Source organism: Peromyscus californicus, unplaced genomic scaffold (genome assembly GCF_007827085.1).
Source record: "Peromyscus californicus insignis strain IS unplaced genomic scaffold, ASM782708v3 Scaffold_4__1_contigs__length_199733344, whole genome shotgun sequence".
In the NCBI taxonomy this organism is placed as follows: Eukaryota; Metazoa; Chordata; class Mammalia; order Rodentia; family Cricetidae; genus Peromyscus; species Peromyscus californicus.
The window spans coordinates 145,847,677-145,869,927 of NW_026294562.1; the positions used below are offsets into that span (position 1 = coordinate 145,847,677).

Genomic DNA, 22,251 nt, shown 5'->3' on the forward strand with positions numbered 1-22,251 from the left:
CAGTAATAGGAAGCCTAACTAAGACACCAGGAATAGGAAGGAGAAGATGAAGAAGTTAATGCTAATGTTTGGTGGACACAAATACTTTTGAAAATACATAGTAGAGACAGTCGTACAACATCATACTTAACACATTCACTGTAAATTTATAATGGCAAATTCTATGCTCTGTGCATTCCACATTAATAAAAATATGTAACACAAATGAAAACTTATACTCCACCAATTTCCACTGCTTCCACCTAAACATGCTCTTAGTTTCTGGAAATAATTCTAACATTTCTTCTGGAAATTCAGACAAGCAAACCTTACCACTCTAAAATAAAGAAGTAGGGAAATTCCAGGGGAGGAAATGGATCAGACTGCCCCTTCTCTCTAACTGTGCTCCTTCTACAACACTCACTGTACACACATGACCCTAACAGCAAACTTCAGTAATTACTTCATAGTGGTATTTGATGGAAGAAAGAATGTAAGCATTCAGCTCTACCTGGCTCATTTATCCTGCCAAAAGTATGCCTGGTGTTGTGTTTTTTCGTCTTGAAGCATGTCTCACAAAAATCAAAGTCATCACAATTCCTGCATTTGAATCTGGATCCATTGATAGGGAAAGTCTGACAGCCATCACACCTGTTTTAAAAGTAGGTAAGAAAATGGTGAGGTCATTTTTAAATCATTTTAAAAGAAAACTCTTCCTCCTCAAACAAATCTAGTAATCATAAAACCAGCAACTCACGTGACCCCTGGATGAATACTAGGGACCAACTCCATTTCGGACAGCAACCCAGTCCAGTGAGACTGCTGGGGGAAGTCCACGATGATATCTTTCCCGTTAGCACTGAAAGCTAGCAAAGGACAGAAACCACCTGAGACACCTTTAAAGTCAACATAAGTGTACAGCTCAACTCCTGTAGCTCTGTGGTACTGGGCTGTAGCTATTCACACTTTATAAAGAATGTTCCCTTGGAGGTACAAGCTAAGATACTCAGAGATGAAAAGTCATCAGCTAGCTCCAGCAGAGAAAGAATGAGTTGTCTGTGGCTGCACTGATGAGAAGGTACAGACGCTCAGTATACTATACTCTTTCATTTATGCTTATAATCTCCACAATAACAAGCTTTTAATTATAGAAAGCCAAAACTGCTCTTAGAACCTTCATATATTAGGAAATAAAACCAGATTAGTAATGCTAAAACTTTCCATCCTTTAAGAAAAAAAAAAACCCTTACAAAAAGTAAACTATAAAAGAAGTCATTTGCTCTTCCGTAACCTGAGAAGTTCTAACAATGGCCCTCAACAGTGGGCAAACACCAGTATTCTGGCATCCAAGTGTTTAAAAGATAAAATAATCAGGAATGGTGACACATGTCTGTTTTCTCTTTACAACAGAACCTGTTGTGTTTAACCTGGCTATTTTTTATGTCTGTTACTTCTATCCTTTACTGTTTTTCTCAGACATAAACTTTTGATACCTTAGTAAAAAGAGATAAATGCTAAACGTATACATAAATATAAGAAAACTATACTCTTTAACAAAGCATTTGTTGCTTGGCTATTACCTTTCACAAGCCCCACACTCTGATGAGTTACAGATCCCCACTTGTATTTTGGTGTGGTAACGGAAGCTTTGACCCGTACTTTATCACCAATCTTGATGTGAGAAGAAGAACTTGGTGGAGGATAGCCTGAGGATTTCATTGGCAAACACACTATGATTAGTGTTCACTTTCTGGGAACCGTGTCTCTAAGAAATGTAATACATTAACAAGGAGTGTGCTCACCTATAAGTTCAACATGAATATACCTAACCCAGTAGGTACCCCCTTTCTGCTGCCAATCACACTGCACATTAAGGTCATGTAATCCATCTCTATCCAGTTTGATGACTTTGCCCACATCACCTTCACATACTTCTTCATATGTTCGACAGCATCTAACCATCATTCCCACCTAAAATTGAAATGGAAAGTCCAGTCAAGTACACCTAGACAAAAGATACAATGTATATAAGTAATATTCTCAATTCTTCAGAAAAATATTTTATTCAGCACCCAGAAATAAAACTAAAAATATTGTGCTGGTTAGTTTATCAACTTGACACAAATCAAAGTCACCTAAGAAAAGGGAACATTAATTGAGGAACTGCCTCCATTAGGCTGGCCTGTGGGCATGTCTGTGAGTCATTTTCTAGATTAATGACTGATGTTTATTTGTGGGCACTGCCATTCCTGGACAAGTGATCTAAGTAAGCTGAGCAAGCTGTGGGGAGCAAAGACAGTAAGCTGCATTTCTGCATGACCTCCACTTCAGCTCCTGTCTCTAGAGTCGTGCCTTGAGTCCCAGCCCTGGCTTCCCTACTTGACCGGCTGTGATTGGTGCATGTAAGCCAAATAAACCTTCTCCTTCTCAGGTTGTTTTTGATTAGATGCTTTATCACAGTAGCGGAAAGCAAACTAAGATAAGTAGCATTTAGCATAAGTGGAACCAGATCTCTCTGGGAAATATACACACGAGCCTTATCATCTTCTGCCATAAAACACTGTAGCTACAGATTATGGTGTTCACACAAAAGGACACTCTGATCATCAGGAGTAACAGCTCAAACACATCCTACAGCTAATAAATTCATCATGGTGATAATAAGCAATCCAAAGCTTCTTGGTCACCTTCAGCAGACCACCAATGCATCACTGAGAAAACTGAATAGATAAAGCTCTAATATCACTGAAAATAAATATGGTGTTTATTCTGCCTTTCCTACAAGAACTGTAATACAACTAGAGTTGATTAAAAAGGAAAATCTATCAATGAAAACCTGAGCTAATAAATCCAAAAGCATTAAGTAAGTTAGAAAATTCACCATCACATGGGTCTATAATGGGTCTAGGTTTGGTAAATTTATTGCAGAAGAAGCAAGGTGAGTGTCCACCCAGTAACAGACACCTATCAAGAGAAGAACCTAGCAAGCCTTCTTACCAAAGTCTCAGCATGAGTCCAGAAACTCCCTAGTCCTACTTCATGTTCTCTTTGAAACTTCCCAACATAGATCTAACCAGAGCATGCTACCTCTCTGGTCTCTTACTCCTCATTCCCATGGTATCCAGATCTCTTTCTAATAAGCAGACCTTACTGGGCCAGTCTGACTGTCTTCCACTCACAGGACAGCAGGCTCCCAGAGGGCAGGGACCTCTGTCAACTCAACTACTGCTTAGCATATGGGAGATGCTCAAGTATTTGTCAGATAAAAGATGAACAAGGCTCATTCTAAGCAATGCCCACCTGAACATTCTCTCTCACATACACAGCATAATCATCATTACTCAGGAAATCAGCACGCTTCTTGTAAGTCTGGCTCTCAGTCACAACAGCACCAGCAGCCTAAACGACATAAACACATTTGAAAAAAGAAGTTAAAAAAATACACTTCAGAAAGACTGTCAGCTGGGCATGGTGGCACACACCTTTAATCCCAGGAGGCAGAGACAAATGGATCTCTGGGAGTTTGGGACCATTCTCGTCTACATAGTGAGTTCCAGGCCAGCCAGAGCTACATAGTAAGACCCTAATGGAAAAAAACAAACAAACAACAACAACAAAAAAAAAAACAAACAAACACTGAAATCCATAATATAAATGAATGCAATAGGAGATACTGTGCTTTCTCTATAAGATCTTCTTACCTTAATAGCAATAGCACAGTATGCAAAACAAACCTTTGTAAAAAAAAATAAATAAATATATTATATTATATTATTGAGTGTTTTGGCTGCACATATGTATGTACACCATGTGCATGCCTGGTACCACAGAGGACAGATAAAGTTACATATGGTTGTGGGCCACCATGTGGGTGCTAAGAATTGAACACAGGTCTTCTGCAAAAGCAACAAATATTCTTAACCTCTTAGCCATCTTTCTAGGCAAAATAAATCTTAACAGTTCTCAATATACAAAAGTTTTCAAAGTTTTAACAAATGAATTTTATAAAACAATTTTCTCAGGTCAAACATCAGTGTATCACACAAAAATGATTTATTGTTTGCTTAGATGGTTGTCGCACTATGCATTACAGGCTAGTCTCTGACTCCTGATCCTTCTGCCTCAGTCTCCAAAGTGGTATTACAGGCATGTAGCACCATGCCAGGTATTTTTGTTTTTGAAAGACAGAGGGTATTGCTATGCTTCCAAGACTAGTCTGAAATTTGCTCTACATAACACCAACCATCCTTGAATTCACGATCCTCTTTCTGTAGAGGGCCCTAGCATATGTATTTTAGCCAGACAATGTCTAACAATGTTGCCAAGAATGGCTTTGAACTCTCAGGTTCAGTCAATCCTTCCTTTTTCGGCCTCCAGGGTAACTGTGACTACAAGAGACACAACTTTTCAGTGTTTTCAATATCTTCTAAAAGATACCCAACATCACTTAATCATTATCAATGGTTTGTTTTAAAGCTACATGAAATTTTAACGGGGAAAACCCAATCATTATCTCAGCAGCAAAACAGATAACTTTGTTCTGTGCATAGAAGAATTGTGGGTAAATCTTGTAGAACCGTTCACAGGGGATCCACTGGTTCTTTAAAAAGATGGAGAAAAGTAGCATGTAAGATAATCATCGTGTAAGACAGGCAGGATACATGGAAGCCACTGACCACAGGGTAAGGGGTATCATCCACATCCTCCACCACCTCCTCATCTGAATACTCGTCAGATACTGTTTCTGCATCCGAGAACTCTGTAACCTGGACATCAGAGTGGTCTAGCAGCCACCCAACCAAGGCTTCCACACCTATGAGCAAAAACACTCAGCTGCCATCAAGACCAATAGCAATGAACTTCAAACCCACAAACAAGCAAGCATGGACAAGAAAAAGTCCTACCAGGCAAACCAGATGCATTCCCAGAGGTGCCGGTAAGCGACTTCAGAGCAAACTCTATGTTCTTCCTAGGAAATCCCATTTCCATGAGCTGTACCACAATAGGCAGAGCAGGAGCTGGTGACTGTCTGCGCTTCTTAGCCCTAGCAAGATGGATGTGCTGTACGGAGACTGGGGTTGTGGCCTCACTGGAGCTACAGTCTTCACACCCTGGACTTGAAGGATGTGTGGATTCCACAGCCAAACACTGACAGAGGGCCAAAGCAGCAGCCTGGGCAAATAAAGAACGTTAGGGGAAGTGTCCTCATCTAACCTCTAACATTTAAAAAAAGTGAACAACCAACATCTTCTACGAGCTGCATTGCAGAAAGCACAGATTTAAGAGTGCATCTCAAAATGAATTAGTAAGACATGTTAGAGATAAGAAAAGCAAGTAGGAAAAGGAAACGAACTGGTAGTCAAATGCTGTGCTGACTGCTTCAGTACAGAGTAGTCAATCAGTCGTTCCAATCAAGTATATTGAATGAAAACTGTCAAGGGTAGAGAAGTGTACCTCAAGTTCCTGTTTATCAAATATAGCTTTCACAGGAGATGGTTGGGTGGCTGAGGACAGTAACTGCTGCAGGAGGATCATCGGAGGCTGGGGCCCTTCGGGTGACATGTCCCCAAGGTCAGGGGATGCAGCTGCTCCATCATCTGAATTTGAAAACAAAATTTGTACATTCTACTTTTCAAAAGCCAATACGTCTACTAAAGGTGATGCACTGGCCCACCTGTACCTTAAACAGCCAGACACGAGAGTTTCTCAGAACACCCCGTCCCTCAGACAAACAAATCTTGTAAGATGACAACTGCATTTACAGTTGGTGACTGGCAGTCAGGCCACATACAAGACACCTGTATTCTCCTTTTATGAACTGCTTATTCATATACTTGATATATTTTTCTACTAGAATATCTTCCTTTCTTTCAAATCTACTTAAACCCTCCCTCTTTAAAAGATACCTGTATGAAGAGTGCCAGTCTCCTGAACAGCTGGCTGAGACAGTATCTGCCTTAGTTTGTCTTGGTGGGAAAGCAGTGCCCGTCCTGCTTTCAGGATGTACAGCTTCAACTGCTGGCTCCGCAGAAGGTCCAAGTCTACTTGTCCTATGGAACCAAAGAACCCAGTAAGAACCACATATCCAGTTCAGTCTCTCCTCTTCCCCAACCATCATCTCTGCAACAGGAAGGCAATGACATGCCTTTCAGGAATGAACTGATCACACACAATTGTTGTCACTGAGAAAGAGCTAAGTGAAAGAGCTAATAGGCTGAACTAGAACCACATAAGCATTTACTGTCATCATTAAATGTTTCCCAAATTACTGAAATTTCAACCAGAGACAAATAAAACATTTTCATATTTTCTTGCAATATTCCTAGGAGGAATTTTGTCAGATGCATCTAGTTTAACTGAAGCCATTTCCCTAGAATGAACTCTCTGATTCAGTGACATGAAGCCATGCCACATGTGCCTGACAGCAGACGAAGGACCACAAAGTGGTCTGCTTAGGAGCAACTTTCCTAAGCAGGGGATGCACAAGGCCTTGGGACAGGACAGCAAGTGTAGGTTGAAAGAATGAAATTATAGGAGACCTTGGACACTAAACTTGGACCAATGGGCAAGCAGTTTGTTCACCATGATGAGAAAAATGGAGGCAATTAGAAGAAAGCAGACTGAATTTGACACAAACAGCTGTTTATATCCGCAGGCCCTCCATTCAGAGTTGTGAACTTCAAGACTTAAAGGTGTTTACCATCATAAATGTTGGAGCAACAACAACGAATATGGAGAGTAAATTGCGGGAGCATGCTCAAAGAGTAGACAGAATGAGCTGGGGGTGACGAGTGAAACCACATGGATTTCAATGGAATAAACAGCAAGCAGAGAAACAAACTCTGAGAATAATCAAGGGGCAGGAAGAAGAAAATCATGAGGGTAATAACCCAGACCCAAAGGAAAGAAAGGTTTAAGCGAGTTGCCCACCACACATAGAGACAAAACAAAGAGAATCCAAAGACAAAGTTCCTTAGAGCTGACTCTGAGGATGTCCTAAGCAGACAGCCAGCAGAGGGGAAGTGAACCCAATATCCTAAAAGTCTCCTAAGAATAAACTCTGGCAGTTAGACGTGATGGGGTTCCAAATATGAGGCCAAAGGGAAACCCAAAAAGTATCTTATATTCCTAACTATAGATTGGTAAGCACTAAGCCCATGTGAACTTGAAGGCTTCAACAGTCACATGAACCCACTCTGACTGTCGGGCAAACAATGCCGGTTCAGACTATACCAGGAACACTCTGTACTGACCTGCAAAGGCCTGTTTCGCTGATTTCTTTGTTTTGTGCTTTTCCAATTTGCTTCCAGCAAGGTTTACCAACTCAGCCCAGACAGAAAGCATGGGCTCGGTGAAAGGCAGATTGTTCACACTAAAGGCCACAGCAGGCAGCTGAAGAAAGGGCACAAAAACCTTCTAAGAGTTGCTGATGAGATGAACAAGTCTGAAACTTATTAGAGCATGAGCCCTGAATTTAAATTAAATACGCATACTCCGAGTCATATCCTACCTGAGAAAATTCTGAAAAGATACTACAGGAAGATAAAAGTGTATATACAACAGATACAATCTATATTAATGTTTTTATTATCAATTTGTCAACAATAACACATCACGATGGTAATTATAAGCTAAGACATTTTCTGAACATCCCAAATTTTCTACATGTATTTATTCCTATTATAATCAACGTGCTTTATTTAAAAAAATTACAGTCAAATTGCACTTGGGTTACATCAGAATTATATAAACCTTCTCTACTGTCCCTAAGTCATGGAGCTATAATATTCAACATGATTAAAAAGCATTTTTCTAACTAAAGATTATTTTTTAAGAAACCATTTTTTAGCCGGGTGGTGGTGGCGCATGCCTTTAATCCCAGCACTCGGGAGGCAGAGCCAGGCGGATCTCTGTGAGTTCGAGGCCAACCTGGTCTACAAAGTGAGTTCCAGGAAAGTGAGTTCCAGGAAAGTCGCAAAGCTACACAGGGAAACCCTGTCTCAAAAAAACTAAAAAAAAAAAAAAAGAAGAAACCATTTTTTAGAAGTCAAATTACTCAATAAAAATACATTTTAGAAACTCCTATCTTAAATACTTAAAATTACCTTATAGATTGTTAATCCCTTTTCATGTCATTGAGGCTACAAGTCCCCTGGCTGCGTGCTCCCTATGAGATGGGCCTTTCTTTGGAGTACAAGCTAGCACAGGAAGAGAGGGAACTCCTCCTTCACATAGCTTCCCAGAAGGCAACATAAAGGACAGGTTCCTCCAAGTTCTAACATTACCAGCCAGTTTCAGTGCCACCCTAACACTGGAGAGCTCAGCAAGGCTACATACCGGTTTGAGCTGATTCAACGGGCAAACTCGGCACATCCGCATGTCACAGAACTGCACGGTGATTCTGCCCTTTGGGGTGATGCGAGTCACTGTGCCCTCTCCAAACTCATCATGCATGACCTGGCCTCCCAGGCGCAGTCGGCCATCGATCCCTCCAATCACAGCCAGGACTGCCATGAGGCCCCCCACTTCAAGGTTCTCAGAGTCTGGGAAGTAGTCCTCTAACAGGGCCTAGTGCAGAAGGGAGACAGTAAGTGTGAAGTGGAAATCCCTCAGAGCTGCCTGTCCTTATGAGTTTAGCTAAACATAAGCCACTTCATCTCATTTACTATTTATAAATTTATTTTAGGAAACAGAGTATCTTTCTACATTGTCCCAGACTTGAAATCTCAAGCAAACCTTCTGCCTCATCCTTTCAAGCAGCTGGGACTACAGGCATACACATGCCTTTCTGAATTGTTAATTTCTTCAATAATTATTTCCATTGAAATGTCCTTAAATAAATATTGAAACAAAAATGCTTCACATTTGAAAAGATAACTTGACAGCTACAGTCCCAGCATGCTTTTGAAGACATGGAACACACCCTTTCTGAAGTCTTCCCAGAGCAGCTGTGTGTGACAGAGCAAAGCTGGGAGTTAATGTATTTGTTGATGAGGCCATTCCACTGGGTCAGGGAGTGCAGAGTGCGGAGCAGCCCCACCACCTCTTCAGCCAGAGTGCTGCTGTGGGTGGCAGTCAAGGAAGCCTGTGGCCGGGCCCTCCGCTTCCTCAGTGTGGATTCTGAAGCAGAGAGAAAAATCATGTGGCACACTGCTCATTAAACGGGGCTACCAAGTAAAGGCATAGCCACTCACCTCTAAGTAATGGGACATCAGAAGAACAAGTCGTGAGCAAACTGCCCAAGAAGCCAAACAGCTTTTCCACAAGACACTTCATGTCCCGTGCCCTGTCTGTCTTGTCCCATGACGGAAGAACTGCTTGTAGTAAATGAACAGCTAAGATCTGATCAGAGACAACATAAAATGACAATTTCAAAAGAAGACATTATTTTATCCCTTAATAAAATTAATGATGCACAACTTTGACATTCATGATTAATCAAGTTGGTTAACAGGAAAGATTATCAGGAATTCAAAATTTGTGTATTTAAGTGAAACTGTTCTTTAAACTTAATTCTTGGCAACCATACTACTATTTCAACGGGGCAGAGAGAGCAGTTGTGAAAAGGCGAATAAACTTATTTAGCAACTTAAGTGACTGCAGTAATCAAGAACCTCAGCAGCCACAGCCAGAAGATCTACTGCTTTACTTGCTGCTATTTGCTACATTCACTGCTCAACGAAGAAACATGGTTACAGGGTCAGGGAGCTTCAGTACTGCCTATCTCTCAGTGAATTGGGCTTTGCTAGCAGCACATTACCTGCCTCTGCAGTGAGGCAGCAGTGAAGGGTGCATGCCCCTCCACAACCTTCATGAGCAGCGTAATCCACCGTGGGGAGCTGAGGGCACCACAGGCCTGCGGGGTGAGTGCAATGCTCCGCACGAAGCCCAGTGTACACCAGCTCCGGTGCTGCTCCCTGCACACCAGTCTGTCTGGAGGAGCTGCCAGAGGAGACAAGACATGCTTGAACCAAGACGCTAGAAATCAAAGCATGAGCACAACCCTTGCATTTAAATAACCTACTAATTCATTTTGGGTAATAAGCTACTTTACAAGGGAACTGTGAGAGGAGTGGAGGAAGGCTTTTAAGGTAGCTCAACAAATATTTCACAGCATTTTTTAAACCTTTAAAATGTATGTAACTCAAATTAGTTAATTTAATCTATTTATACTGTTCCTAGACAATATAATCTATAATTCTAACAGCAGTAATTTACAATATGTATCTATTACACTTTTTAATCTCATGTGTCTTAAACATCCCCATGATCCCATTTTGATCTACATCATAAAATGTCCCATCCAGGTTTACTTAGTTTTTTTCTATATAGCCAGAACACATGAGCCTACCTCTACCTCTCCAATACTGGGATTAGAGGGACGTGCTAACATGCCCAGTAAGAATGGAGTTTTCTGTTCCTCCTGACTTCCCAGGGTCCAAAGGACCTGTCTCTCTTTCTACTCTCTCTCAAGCTAGGATGTGAAGCCTGAGGTCTGAGTGCCCATGGGACACTGCTGCGACCTTCCCAGATCCTACTTTAGCAACAGCGGCAGCTTATCTTCCCACTAGCCCATGTTGCCTTCCAAGCTTACTATGACCCATGTCTTACGTAAGACACAGGCTCACATACTAACATTCACATATATACTTAGACACTAACTCATAAAATTACTGAGAAATACTCAAATGTTCTCTGCCATAGTCACTCATGCATACCGACACATGCTCACCTTTACCACTACTGTAATCACTAGTAGAATCATAATTATACAATCCCCATGTCTCACACAATTACATACAGAACCTAAGATGCAAGCCCACACTTTGCATGTACCCCTACATGCATCCCTCTCCCATTTACAGATAAAATAAGACATGCTTAGACAATTACTCAGACTAAAACATTCATACACATCCATCTGCACTCACATCCACCTATGCACATACCTGTGCTCACTTTATCCCTCTATCACCAATCAAGCCTCCTCCCAATGACACACTCAAAATTCTGATCTTTACTCTCTTATGTACATTCACAATGGTGCAATCACACAAATCACTGTCACACAGACACCATGCATGCATGTGCTCAGTTACATATATATACACTCAAATACCTGCCCCCATACTATCACATGTTGTCACAACCATGTGCACTCATGTTTATCCCCCTCACCCACATATACATTCCCTCACTCTCACTGGCACTAACACTTAGGCATGCTCATTATCCATACTTGGTTTTGCACTTACACTCAGTAAAACTCCGACATACCCTCAATCACTCCTGTACACTCAAGCATTATTCATATACATTCACTCTAACTACTCTCACACACTTGCAACCACACAACTAGAATACACACATAAGCTCATTCACACTACATCTGATGCAGCTACTTACACACAGCTCTCACAGACATTCACTTACATACATATTCACATACTCACACTGAAACACTCAAACACATCTTCATGCTTCCAACACAAAGATCACTCATCCAGTGTGACTCTATTATTGGCTATCACTTTGACCAATTGGAATTAAGTAAAACCCAAGATGCTAGGTATACCTGTGAGAAATTTTTCTTGATGGGATTATTTGAATTAGAAAGACACATCTTAAATCTGGACCACACCTTCTGGTGTGGCAGCCTACATAAAGCACATGGAAGAAGGAAGCATCTACTCTTTGCCTGCTTGCATTCGCTCTCACTGGCAAGTTCATTCCCTCATTGGTATTAGAGCCTACTTCTTTGGGATTCTGGCATATACTGAAGGCCAGTACAGCCATTAAGCCTTGTGGACCAAACAACTACTGGATTCTTGAACTTTCTGTTAGGAGATAGCCAATGTTGAAATAGTTGGACCGTAGCCTGTAAGCCACTCCAATAAACCCTGTTTTTACATTGCTAGATTCTATCAGTTCTGTTTCTGCTGTGGGATGGTCTGTATGTCAAATGCTCTCATTGGTCAATAAATAAAACACTGATTGGCCAGTGGCAAAGCAGGAAGTATAGGCAGGACTAACAGAGAGGAGAAAAGAAAGAACAGGAAGGCAGAAGGAGTCACTGACAGCCGCCACCATGACAAGCAGCATGTGAAGATGCCAGTAAGCCACAAGCCACGTGGCAAGGTATAGATTTATGGAAATGGATTAATTTAAGCTATAAGAACAGTTAGCAATAAGCCTGCCACGGCCATACAGTTTGTAACCAATATAAGTCTCTGTGTTTACTTGGTTGGGTCTGAGCGGCTGTGGGACTGGCAAGTGAGAGAGATTTGTCCTGACTGTGGGCAAGGCAGGAAAACTCTAGCTACATGTTTCTCTAGAGAACTCTGACTAAAACATTCAGCAATGACAAATACATTTTGTCTCATATCAACATACTGAAATCTAAGCACTCACACACAGCTAACACACACATACTCTTTTAGGGCTCAGGAAGGAGCATGGCTCGGCTGACAGCCTGCCTTGAGGATTTCTAGTCTCCACAACTCTAAGGGAGCAACATCAGAGGTTGACTAGTTCTCACACATACACTTCCCCCAACCCCATCCCTACCTCCTCATTTACATGTTAAAGCATTTTAACTCCAGTATCTCAAACTGTGATCTTGTTTGGAAATGGAGTCATTGAAGATGTAAATTAGATTGGATGAGGTCAACTGTTACTCTTGTAAAAAGTAAATCTGAAACACAAACACACACATGCAGAGGAAGGTGTGAACAAGAAGACAAAGACTAGGGTGGTATGCCTACAAGACAAGAAATGCCAAGCAAACAATGCCACCAATACTAGAGAAGCCTAGAACAGATTCTCCTTGGTAGCCTCAGAAAGGAACCAACAAGATTTTCTGTTAGTTACAACTTCCTTGGTAGGGCAGCCCCAGGAGCCTTACTACATAAATCCTCACACACATTCTGATTCATGTTCTCACATCCAGACAAGTATGAGAGATTTACATCTCTCCACGCTGAGTCTCTGTGGCCCATAGTTACTCATTTCATACATGGCTTATCTGTTGTTCCGCTTTCCACTAACATTCGCAGCAGTCCACACAAAGTCTTGGTAGCCTCGCTCTGCATGATGTCAGCATGAACTCCAACAGAGAGACACAGAGTTTGCAGTAAGTTAATAATGCTGGTCAGCATCATCGCTGTGGGGTGAATGTTCCTTTCACTTTGTTCAGCTTCTGAAAAGGAGGATGGAAAAAAAGAAACAATATTCCCAAATAAAATCATCTGTGGATGTCATTTAAAGTATTTAATACCACATTCTTTTTTTCTTTTCAAAGACTTGAACATATTTAGAGTAGTTTTAGGTTCACAGTAAAATTAAGAAGATACAGAGATCTAACAAATTTTTTTAATACTGGAAAGGGAAACATACCTTCACAAGAAAAGATGAAAGTTAGAATTTATTCTCTTTCTCCCTTCTCTTTTTCCCCAGAGATAGGGTCTCAATATGTTGCCCAGCCTAACTCAAATCCCTGGGCTCAAGAGATGCTCCTCTCAGCCTCTTGCCACTGCACTTGGCTACCCTAATCATTTCTGTTTCCACCTTCCTCAAAGAAAATGAAATTTAGGAGGAGGAGGTGCAGGTGCACAGTTCGTGAAAGAAAGCCAGAGGAAAACCTCCAGTGTCTTCTTTTTTCAGGTAACATCTATTTTGATTGTATGATACAGGGCTTTCACCGAAACTTGTGAATTGCTGATTAGGGTAGCAAGTCTGGCCAGTGAATCGAAGACCAATCAGAGTTGGGATTACAAGCATGTATATCACCACACCAACTTTTTGCTGGAGATCTAATTCAAGTCCTCATGTTTGCCCAGCATGTGATACTTCATTCGCATGACTCAGGGTCTTTTGTACAGATCTAAAAAATGCATTCCTATAGCAATGAATTTTCTTGGATAGAACCAACTTCATGGATCCACATCCAATTTCTCTGCATTGCTGGATACAATGAAGTACTGACTAACTCAGCATTATGAGAAGCAATCTAAATCAAGGAATAGGGAGGTGCTTAAAGGAAGCAGGTGGGGCCACACCTTGCAACTTGAAGCTGGTGGAGGAAAAACCAGAGTCCAGAAAAACACAACACAACACTGAATGCACCATCTTTCTCAGGCTCACGTTTGGGCCAACTACACAGACCAATGAGAAGTAAGGCTAGGATCAGTAAGCTAGCTTAGTGGGTAGTACTTGCTACCAAGTCTGAGAATCTCACTTTGTTCCCCAGAATCTACCTGGTGAAAGGACAGAAGTGACTCTCACAAGCTGTCCTCTAACCTCCACAGGGATGCTGTGGAATGTCTGTGCCTCGACCCGAACTAACTAACTAACTAACTAACTAACTAACTAACTAACTAACTAACTAAATAAATAAATAAATAAATAAATAAATAAATAAATAGGTTTGTTATTGTTGTTTTAAGGATCAGAAGGTAGAGATACCTGCCACCAGACCTGACAAAAATAACTCCTCTGAGACATGATTGGCAAAAGGGGAACTGACCACAATAAGTTGTCCTCTAACTTATACACACATATACACAAAAACAAGTAAATATACTTTTAAGATGTAATTTAAAAAGTAATGCTGCACTCTGTCTTCTACCCCACTCGGAAAGAGGTATCAGGAAGTATGGAATAAAGGTGAAGATGAATCAGTTTGTCTGGGTTACTAGATTGAGCCCCTTTATACATCTATACCAGAATCACGTGTTTAAAGTGCAGCCAGAGCAATGTCTTCAAATGCAATCTGACCACTGTTTCCAGAGGGAAATGACAGCTATCCAACACACGAACAATTTACCAAGCTACCTTGATCTAACAGACTGTGCGAGTCACCCACCGGAGTCATCCTCTGTGTCTGAGTCCTCTGCAGAGGGCTGTGATGACACTGGCAGCTCCACCAGCTTGAGGTCGTACTTTCCTTCTTTTCCCATCCTGTATGAGTTAGTGCTGCCTGTATCCCACTGGACCCTGATCCAGCCATCCTCTCCCAGCTCACCAATTACACGGCCTAGGCCTGGTGGAGGCCCATCCTGAAAAAGCCAAAACAAAGACCAGGTAAGAGTGTGTGTCCTGTTCTGGACCCACCATGGTTCTTCCATTAATTCTGTACAGATTTTCTGTCAGCCTCCTCCTGACCCAAATATAACTAAAAAATGTACAGATTATATCATTCTATTTTTTTTGGGGGGGGGGGTTGAGACAGGGTTTCTCTGTGTAGCCCTGGCTGTCCTGGAACTTCCTCTGTACACCAGGCTGGCCTCGAACTCAGATTCGCCTGCCTCTGCTTCCCGAGTGCTAGGATTAAAGGTATGTGTCACCAGTGCCCAGCGATCCTATCATTTTTAAATGCCATAAAATCACATGCGCCAGGCAGTGGTGGCACACGCCTTTAATCCCAGCACTTGGGAGGCAGAGCCAGGCGGATCTTTGTGAGTTCGAGGCCAGCCTGGTCTACAGAGCGAGATCCAGGAAAGGCACAAAGCTACACAGAGAAACCCTGTCTCGAAAAGAAAAAAAAAAAAAAAAAAAAAAATCACGTGCTCACGTTCCTTTATCAAAGAAATAAGAGGAAAGGAGAAAATTTTCTCAACTAGGGATTTTTCTCAACAAATGTATTAGTGAGTGTCCAAGCAATCAAACTGGTCTTTCCAACGACCTCAATCACTTCCTAAGAGTGGGAACCTAGGCCCAAGAGCAATATTCTGTCAACCACTACAAAGAGAAAAAACTGTTGATAGGATGCTATTACCTGGTCTCAGACAATTTCATGAAATTGACAAAGTCCATGCTTAGCAGTGTGGCTGAGAAAAATCTACATGACATCATGGGAAGCAAAACACTGTCCTAATGTTTTCTGCCTGTATTTTATTGCTCACAAATCAACAACTAAGTCATCCATCAATCTTACAAGTCCTGAGGTAGCCAACTATTCTAACTCCCACTCATTGGCAGGTTAGATGTTCTAAGATGTTAACAAAATCTCTGAATACCTGGTCACCCCACTTCCAATCCACGCCTCTCATGACCCTGGTTCCAATCTTCATCATAGCAGCCAGTTCCGGCCCTGAAACAGGGAGCTGAACAGGAGCAGTTTCCTTCCTTGTTTCTTCCAACACCGTAGCAGAGGCTCCCCGGGAAGAGGCACTCATGTCTTCCTCAACATTATCACAAGTAGGACCTGTCAGAACATCAAACAACAGCTGAGCCTACAATTAGCTGCAATGTCCTATTTTTGTTATTTTTTAAAATTGTGTATAGGTTATTTATGTGTAAATTACATGTCTGAGTGTAGGTTTGTACATGTGGGTACAGTGGCAGAAACTACTAAACATGGGTGCTGGAAACTAATTAAAACCCAGGTCCTCAGCAACAATGACAAGTACTCTTTTAACAGCAGAGCCATCTTTCCAGCCTCCAATGTCCTATTTATAATAGACACATCAGCAGACCTGGTGACACATCACATAATCCTTGCACTAAAGAGGGTCATCAGTTCAAAGCAAACTGGTCTACACAGAAGGACCCTGACACACAGACATAGACAGACAGATAGACAGGCGCGCGCGCACACGCACACACACACACACACACAGCACAAAGATCAAGAAGAACTGATTAGCACTAAGTTTAAGAAATCATACTGGAGTCTTACCCCCAACCCTGTAGGAAATCAACTGCAAGGGCCTTGCCGCCCTCTCTGCCTCCACTCCCTGGGAACTCTGGAGACTCTGGCAGGACCCAGCCTTTCTCCCTGACTCTATTCCTCTGTGTCAGCCTCCAATACCCAAAGACACTCTCTCCCTAGGAGCTCACTGGCCATGGCAGCCTGGGAATCCAGTGGGTGGTCTTAATTCTCCTCCTTTCCTCCATTGCAAATTCATCAGTCTCATCCCCAGCCCTGTAGCAGACCACATGAAGGGGTCTGCATCCTTTCTACCTCTATTCCCTGTCAAACCTCATGACATACCCAGCTTCCTTCCTTCCTGTGGACCCATTCAGCCTCCCCCTGCTAGCTCATTCCCATTTGTTCATATCAGCCCCCAATAAAACCAAGGAACACATTCTACCCAGGACCCCAGGGGCCACACCTGGCAGGAACTCAGAAAATCCAAATGGATAAAAATTTAAAATTAAAAATTTAGGATACCAAACCAAAACCTCAGAGGTAAGTCTCACCAACAGAGTAAAAAGGATGGAAGAGAGAACCTCAGGCATTACAGACAAGGTAAAAGAAATGGATATCTTGCCCAAAAAAAGAAAGAAAAAAAAAAAGTTAAATCTAAAAAAAAAAAAAATCCAGGCACAAAACATCTAGGAAATTTGGAACACTATGGAAAGACCAAATCAATGAATAAAAGGAATAGAAAGAAAAGAAATTCAGATAAAAAGCAAAAAAATATTTTCAACAAAATCATAGACTTTCCCTAACCTAAAGAAGGAGGCCTCTATCAAGATCCAAGAAGCATACAGAACACCAAATAGAAAAGACCAGAAAAGAAATCCCCCGGACACATTATAACCAGAACACTAAATGTATATTAAAAAAGAAAGAACATTATGCCGGGCGGTGGTGGCGCACGCCTTTAATCCCAGCACTCGGGAGGCAGAGGCAGGCGGATCTCTGTGAGTTTGGGGCCAGCCTGGGCTACAGAGTGAGTTCCAGGAAAAGGCGCAAAGCTACACAGAGAAACCCTGTCTCAAAAAAAAAAAAGAAAGAACATTAAAAGCTCCAAAAGAAAAAAAAAAAAAAACAAATAACACATAAAGGCAGACCCAATAGACTTCTGACTTCTCAATGGAGACTAAAATCCAGAAGGGTCTGGATCAATGTTCCACAAACTCTTAAGAAACCACAGATGCCAGCCCAAACTACTATACCTAGCAAAACTTTCAATCACACTAGATGAAGAAAGAAAAAGATTTCATGATAGAATTAAATTTAAGCAGTACCTATCTATAAATACAGCTCTACAAAAGGTGCTAAAAGGAAAACTTCAGTCTGAAGAGGTTTGTCGCACCCAGAAAACAGAAGGCATAAATAATCTCAGACCAGCAAATCAAGAGCGGGGAGCCCGCACCATAACCCACACCATAACAAGAAAATAACAGGAATCAACAAACATTGCTCATTGATAACTCACCATCAAGGATCACAGTTCCCCAATAAAACCATACATTAATAGGTTGAATACAAAAACGGGATCCATCCTTCCACTGCTTCCAAAAAACACACCTTACATCAAGAATAGATATCACCTCAGCATACAAGGATGGGAAAGAATATTCCAATGGACTCAGGAAGCAAGCCAATGTAGGCATTTAATACCTGACAAAATAAACTTCAAACCAAAACTAATAAGAAGAAATAGGGAAGGACACTACATACTTGTCAAAGGAAAAATCCAAGAGAATATTATAATTCCAAACATTTATGCACCAAACACAGGGACACCCAAGTTCATAAAAGAAACACTACTACAGCTAAAATCACATACTGATCTTCACACAATGATGGTGGGTGACTTCAAAACTCAACTCTTGCAAATAGATGGGTTATCTAAAACTAAACAGAAAAATGTTGGAGCTAAATGATATCATAAATAAATGGACCTAGAAGATATTTATAGAATGTTTTACCCAAAAACAAAAGAATATACCTTCTTCTCAGCAGCTCCTGGAACTTTTTCCAAAACTGACCACATACTTGGACTTAAAGCAAGTCTCAAAAGATACAAGAAAATTAAAATAACGCCCTGCATTCTGACCACCGAGGATTAAAAGTGGGTATCAACAACAACGAAAACAGCATAAAGCATACAAACTCAGGGAAACTGAACAACTCACTACTGACTGAAAAGTGGGTCAAGATACAAATTAAGAAAGAAATTTAAAAATTTTCTGGAGTTGAATAAAAAGGAAAATACAGCATACTCAAATATATGGGACACAAATAAAGCCGGTTCTAGGGGCAAGTTATAGCACTAAGTGACTATATGGAAAAAAAATTAGAGGTCTCATATTCATAGTAACTTAATGACACATCTGAAAGTTCTAGAACAAAATGAAGAAATAACACCCAAGTAGTAGATAGCAAGAACTAATCAAACTCCAAGCAGAAATCTACCATCAACAACAACAAAAACACAAATAAATCAATGAAATGAGTTAATTCTTAATGAAAATCACAGGACTGATAAAAAAATTTAGCCAAATTAACTAAAAGATGTAAAGAAAAGATCCAAATTAATAAAATTAGAGATGAAAAGGGGGACATCACAACAGACACAGGAAATTCAGAGAATAATAAGGACATAGTTTAAAAATATATACTGCACCTAATAGGAAAATCTAAAAGAAATGAATATATTTCTTGATATATACCACCTACCAAAGCTAAATCGAGAATAAGCAATTTAAACAGATGTATAGCCCCTAGTAAAATAGAAACTCTTATTAAAAGTCTCCCAAGCAAAAACAAAAAAAATAAAAAGCCAAGGCCAGATAGATTCAATGCAGATTTCTACAAGATTTTCAAAGAATTAATGCCAATACTCCTCAAATTATTCCACAAAATAGAAACTGAAGGAACATTGCTTAATTCTTTTTACCAAGGCCACAATTACCCAGATACCTAAACCATATAACAATCAAACGAAGAAACAGAACTACAAATCAATTTTCCTATGAACACTGAATTTCCTATGAACACTACAAAAATTCTTGATAAAATACTTAAAATCTTTCAGCTGATGCCTTAGCCCAGGGTCTTCAGATAGGGGCAGATCCCACCATCGTTCTGCTAGCTCTTTGAAGGCTGAATTTACTAGGGGCATGAATAAATATGCGACAAGAAAAAGGACAATTTATACTTAGTGTTTGCTGAACCTGGATAAACACGCATATAAAGTTAATATGAAAGACTATATAGTTGCAGAGTTTTACCTTATTTTTCAGACAGGGTTTTATATATTCCAGGATGGCTTTGAACTCATTTCAAAGCCGAGAATGAACTCTTGATGCTCCTGCCTCCACCCTCTAAGTGCTAAGATAATAGGTGTGTGCTATTATGCCTGGGTTATGTAGTACTGAGGATTTGAATTCAAGGCTTCATACATGCTAGACAAGATTTCTACCAACAGTTACATTCTCAAATCATGAATTTCTTCTCCAAATAAAATGTAATGATTAAAAATTAGTACCAGAGGAAAACCTAAAGAATATATAAGTATGAGAAATTAAAGCAGAATTCACTTAAACAACCATTGGGCCAAAGTAGAAATTCTAAGTGATATGAGAGCACACATTGAGACCCATGGAAACACATCTCCAAAGCTGATAAAGGGGACAGTGTGGACTACAAAGACCACAGATTTGATTTCTGGGGAAACTAGAAAACCATAACAGTAAAAATGCAATAGAAACAGTTAATAGAAGAAAAAGTAAAGACTAGAAGAGAAATAAATGAAGTAAAGAACAAAAAACAAGAGAATCAAGAAAACCAAAAGTACAGATTACTTAAGAAAAAAAGAAGGAAGAGATACAACTAAGTAAAGCCAGAAATGGCTGTAGGGGAAATACTCCCCACGGAAAAATGAAACCATTATAAACAATTTTATATATACCAAGAAACAAGAATACCCAGATGAAATGAATAAAGTCCTAGCAACATACAAATTACACCTGAAGTAACTCAGAAGGAACAGAAAACCCACATAGACCTGTAAGAAAAGAGACGGAATTACAAAGAAAAGTACAGGCCCATAAGGCTTAACAGGTGAGTTCTATCAAACATTTAAAGAAGAATTAATAACTCTTAAATTCTTCTAAAAGAAGAACATTAGGGGACACTTCCTAATCTGTTCTGTTTAGTCATTATTATCCTGGAAACTGTCCCACTCTAAAATATTGCTGAAGGAAATTAAACTCTAAACAGTAAATGTACTTGTATTCATAGAACGGAAGCTAATACTGGTAGGATAGAAATAATCCCTAAGGTGATCTACAGACCCCCACAGCATCCTTAAAACAACTCCAAGACCTTTTACAGATATATTAAAACCAGCCCTAAAATTCCACATAGAAATGCAAGTGAACCCAAAACACCCAAACAATCTCCAGGGGAAAAAAAATGTCAGAAGACTCCCAATCTCAACTTCAAAATTTGCTACAAAGCCACAATGTTCAAAACAATGCAGGGTCACCATAGTAATAATAAGCACATGAAACAATAGAACTGGGAGTCTAGTCAAATGGCTTTCCAAGGATACCAAGACACTGGGGGAAAAGTTTGCAACAAATGGTAGTGGAATAAATAAATAATAATAAAAAAAAATTTAAAGTCAGGCTATGTGAATATATAAAATGTTTACCTAAAAGTACAAAAGACATGCTTGCTTTGGCAGTACATATGCTAAAACTGCAACAATACAGACAAGATTAGTAGGGCCCCTGGGCAGGAATGACCCACAAATTTGTAAAGCATTCCACATTTTTACATCTGCCATACAACTGCACCTAAGGCTCAGGGAAAGCTAAGCAAGAGGGCAGAAAGACTGTAAGAGCCAGAGGAACAGGACGTCTGCTGTGAGATTGCATCTCCTAGGAAACTCAGGGAAGCCTGGACAAGGCTGCTGCCTAACCCTAGACAAAGAACTAAGGAATGCTGAGAGTGGGAGAAATAGTCTTCCCAGGGAAAGAAAAAGGTAATGAATTTGAGAAAGCAGGGAGGGATACATGAGAGGGTTAGGAGAGAGAAAAGATGAGAGGGAAATTATATAACTGTATTTTCATTTTTAAAATGCACAAAAGACCTACATATAAGAGCTGAAACAATAAAACCTGCAGAAGAAATAACAGATAATTTTCACCTGCCTTAGTGTTGCCAACTGCTTCGTGGCAAAGACAGAAGCACAGAGAGCAAAGAAAAATAACTAGGTGGGCTATCAGAAGATGAAAAACTGCATCAAAAGAAAATAAAATTCACAAGACAAGAAAATTTATCCTCAAATCATACAACATCTACTAAAGGTCTATAAATTTGCAAAAGTCTAACATCCAGAGTATTTTTGGAAGAGCCTGAGGATTATTAAGTCTTCCTTAAATGTTTGGTTCATTTTTGTGATACTTTTTTTTTTTTTTTTTTTTTTTTGATTTTTCAAGACAGGGTTTCTCTGTGTAATAGCATTTGCTGTCCTGGAACTCACTCTGTAGACCAGGCTGGCCTCGAACTCACAAGAGATCCACCTG

The 22,251-nt window shown here is 40.4% G+C and overlaps 1 protein-coding gene and 1 non-coding gene across 5 annotated transcripts in view; one reads left to right on the plus strand and one right to left on the minus strand.

The window, feature by feature from the left end:
• The window catches only part of Herc2 (HECT and RLD domain containing E3 ubiquitin protein ligase 2), a 173,911-nt gene that overhangs the window by 70,452 nt on the left and 81,208 nt on the right, over positions 1 to 22,251 (minus strand). For all 4 annotated transcript variants that reach the window (XM_052713854.1, XM_052713856.1, XM_052713853.1 and 1 more), the window contains exons 36-52: positions 15,996 to 16,183; positions 14,843 to 15,035; positions 12,995 to 13,177; positions 9,740 to 9,921; positions 9,174 to 9,321; positions 8,903 to 9,099; positions 8,317 to 8,547; positions 7,233 to 7,371; positions 5,886 to 6,029; positions 5,434 to 5,576; positions 4,884 to 5,151; positions 4,656 to 4,792; positions 3,280 to 3,378; positions 1,782 to 1,950; positions 1,560 to 1,685; positions 737 to 845; positions 491 to 630 (exon numbers count right to left, since the gene is read on the minus strand). In XM_052713854.1, coding sequence (XP_052569814.1) covers positions 491 to 630; positions 737 to 845; positions 1,560 to 1,685; positions 1,782 to 1,950; positions 3,280 to 3,378; positions 4,656 to 4,792; positions 4,884 to 5,151; positions 5,434 to 5,576; positions 5,886 to 6,029; positions 7,233 to 7,371; positions 8,317 to 8,547; positions 8,903 to 9,099; positions 9,174 to 9,321; positions 9,740 to 9,921; positions 12,995 to 13,177; positions 14,843 to 15,035; positions 15,996 to 16,183 — 2,796 coding nt within the window. The remainder of the gene's footprint in view (positions 1 to 490; positions 631 to 736; positions 846 to 1,559; positions 1,686 to 1,781; positions 1,951 to 3,279; positions 3,379 to 4,655; positions 4,793 to 4,883; positions 5,152 to 5,433; positions 5,577 to 5,885; positions 6,030 to 7,232; positions 7,372 to 8,316; positions 8,548 to 8,902; positions 9,100 to 9,173; positions 9,322 to 9,739; positions 9,922 to 12,994; positions 13,178 to 14,842; positions 15,036 to 15,995; positions 16,184 to 22,251) is intronic.
• LOC128095754 (U6 spliceosomal RNA) lies at positions 21,396 to 21,498 on the plus strand. Its single transcript, XR_008213365.1, has one exon. It is a non-coding gene; the product is annotated as a U6 spliceosomal RNA (small nuclear RNA).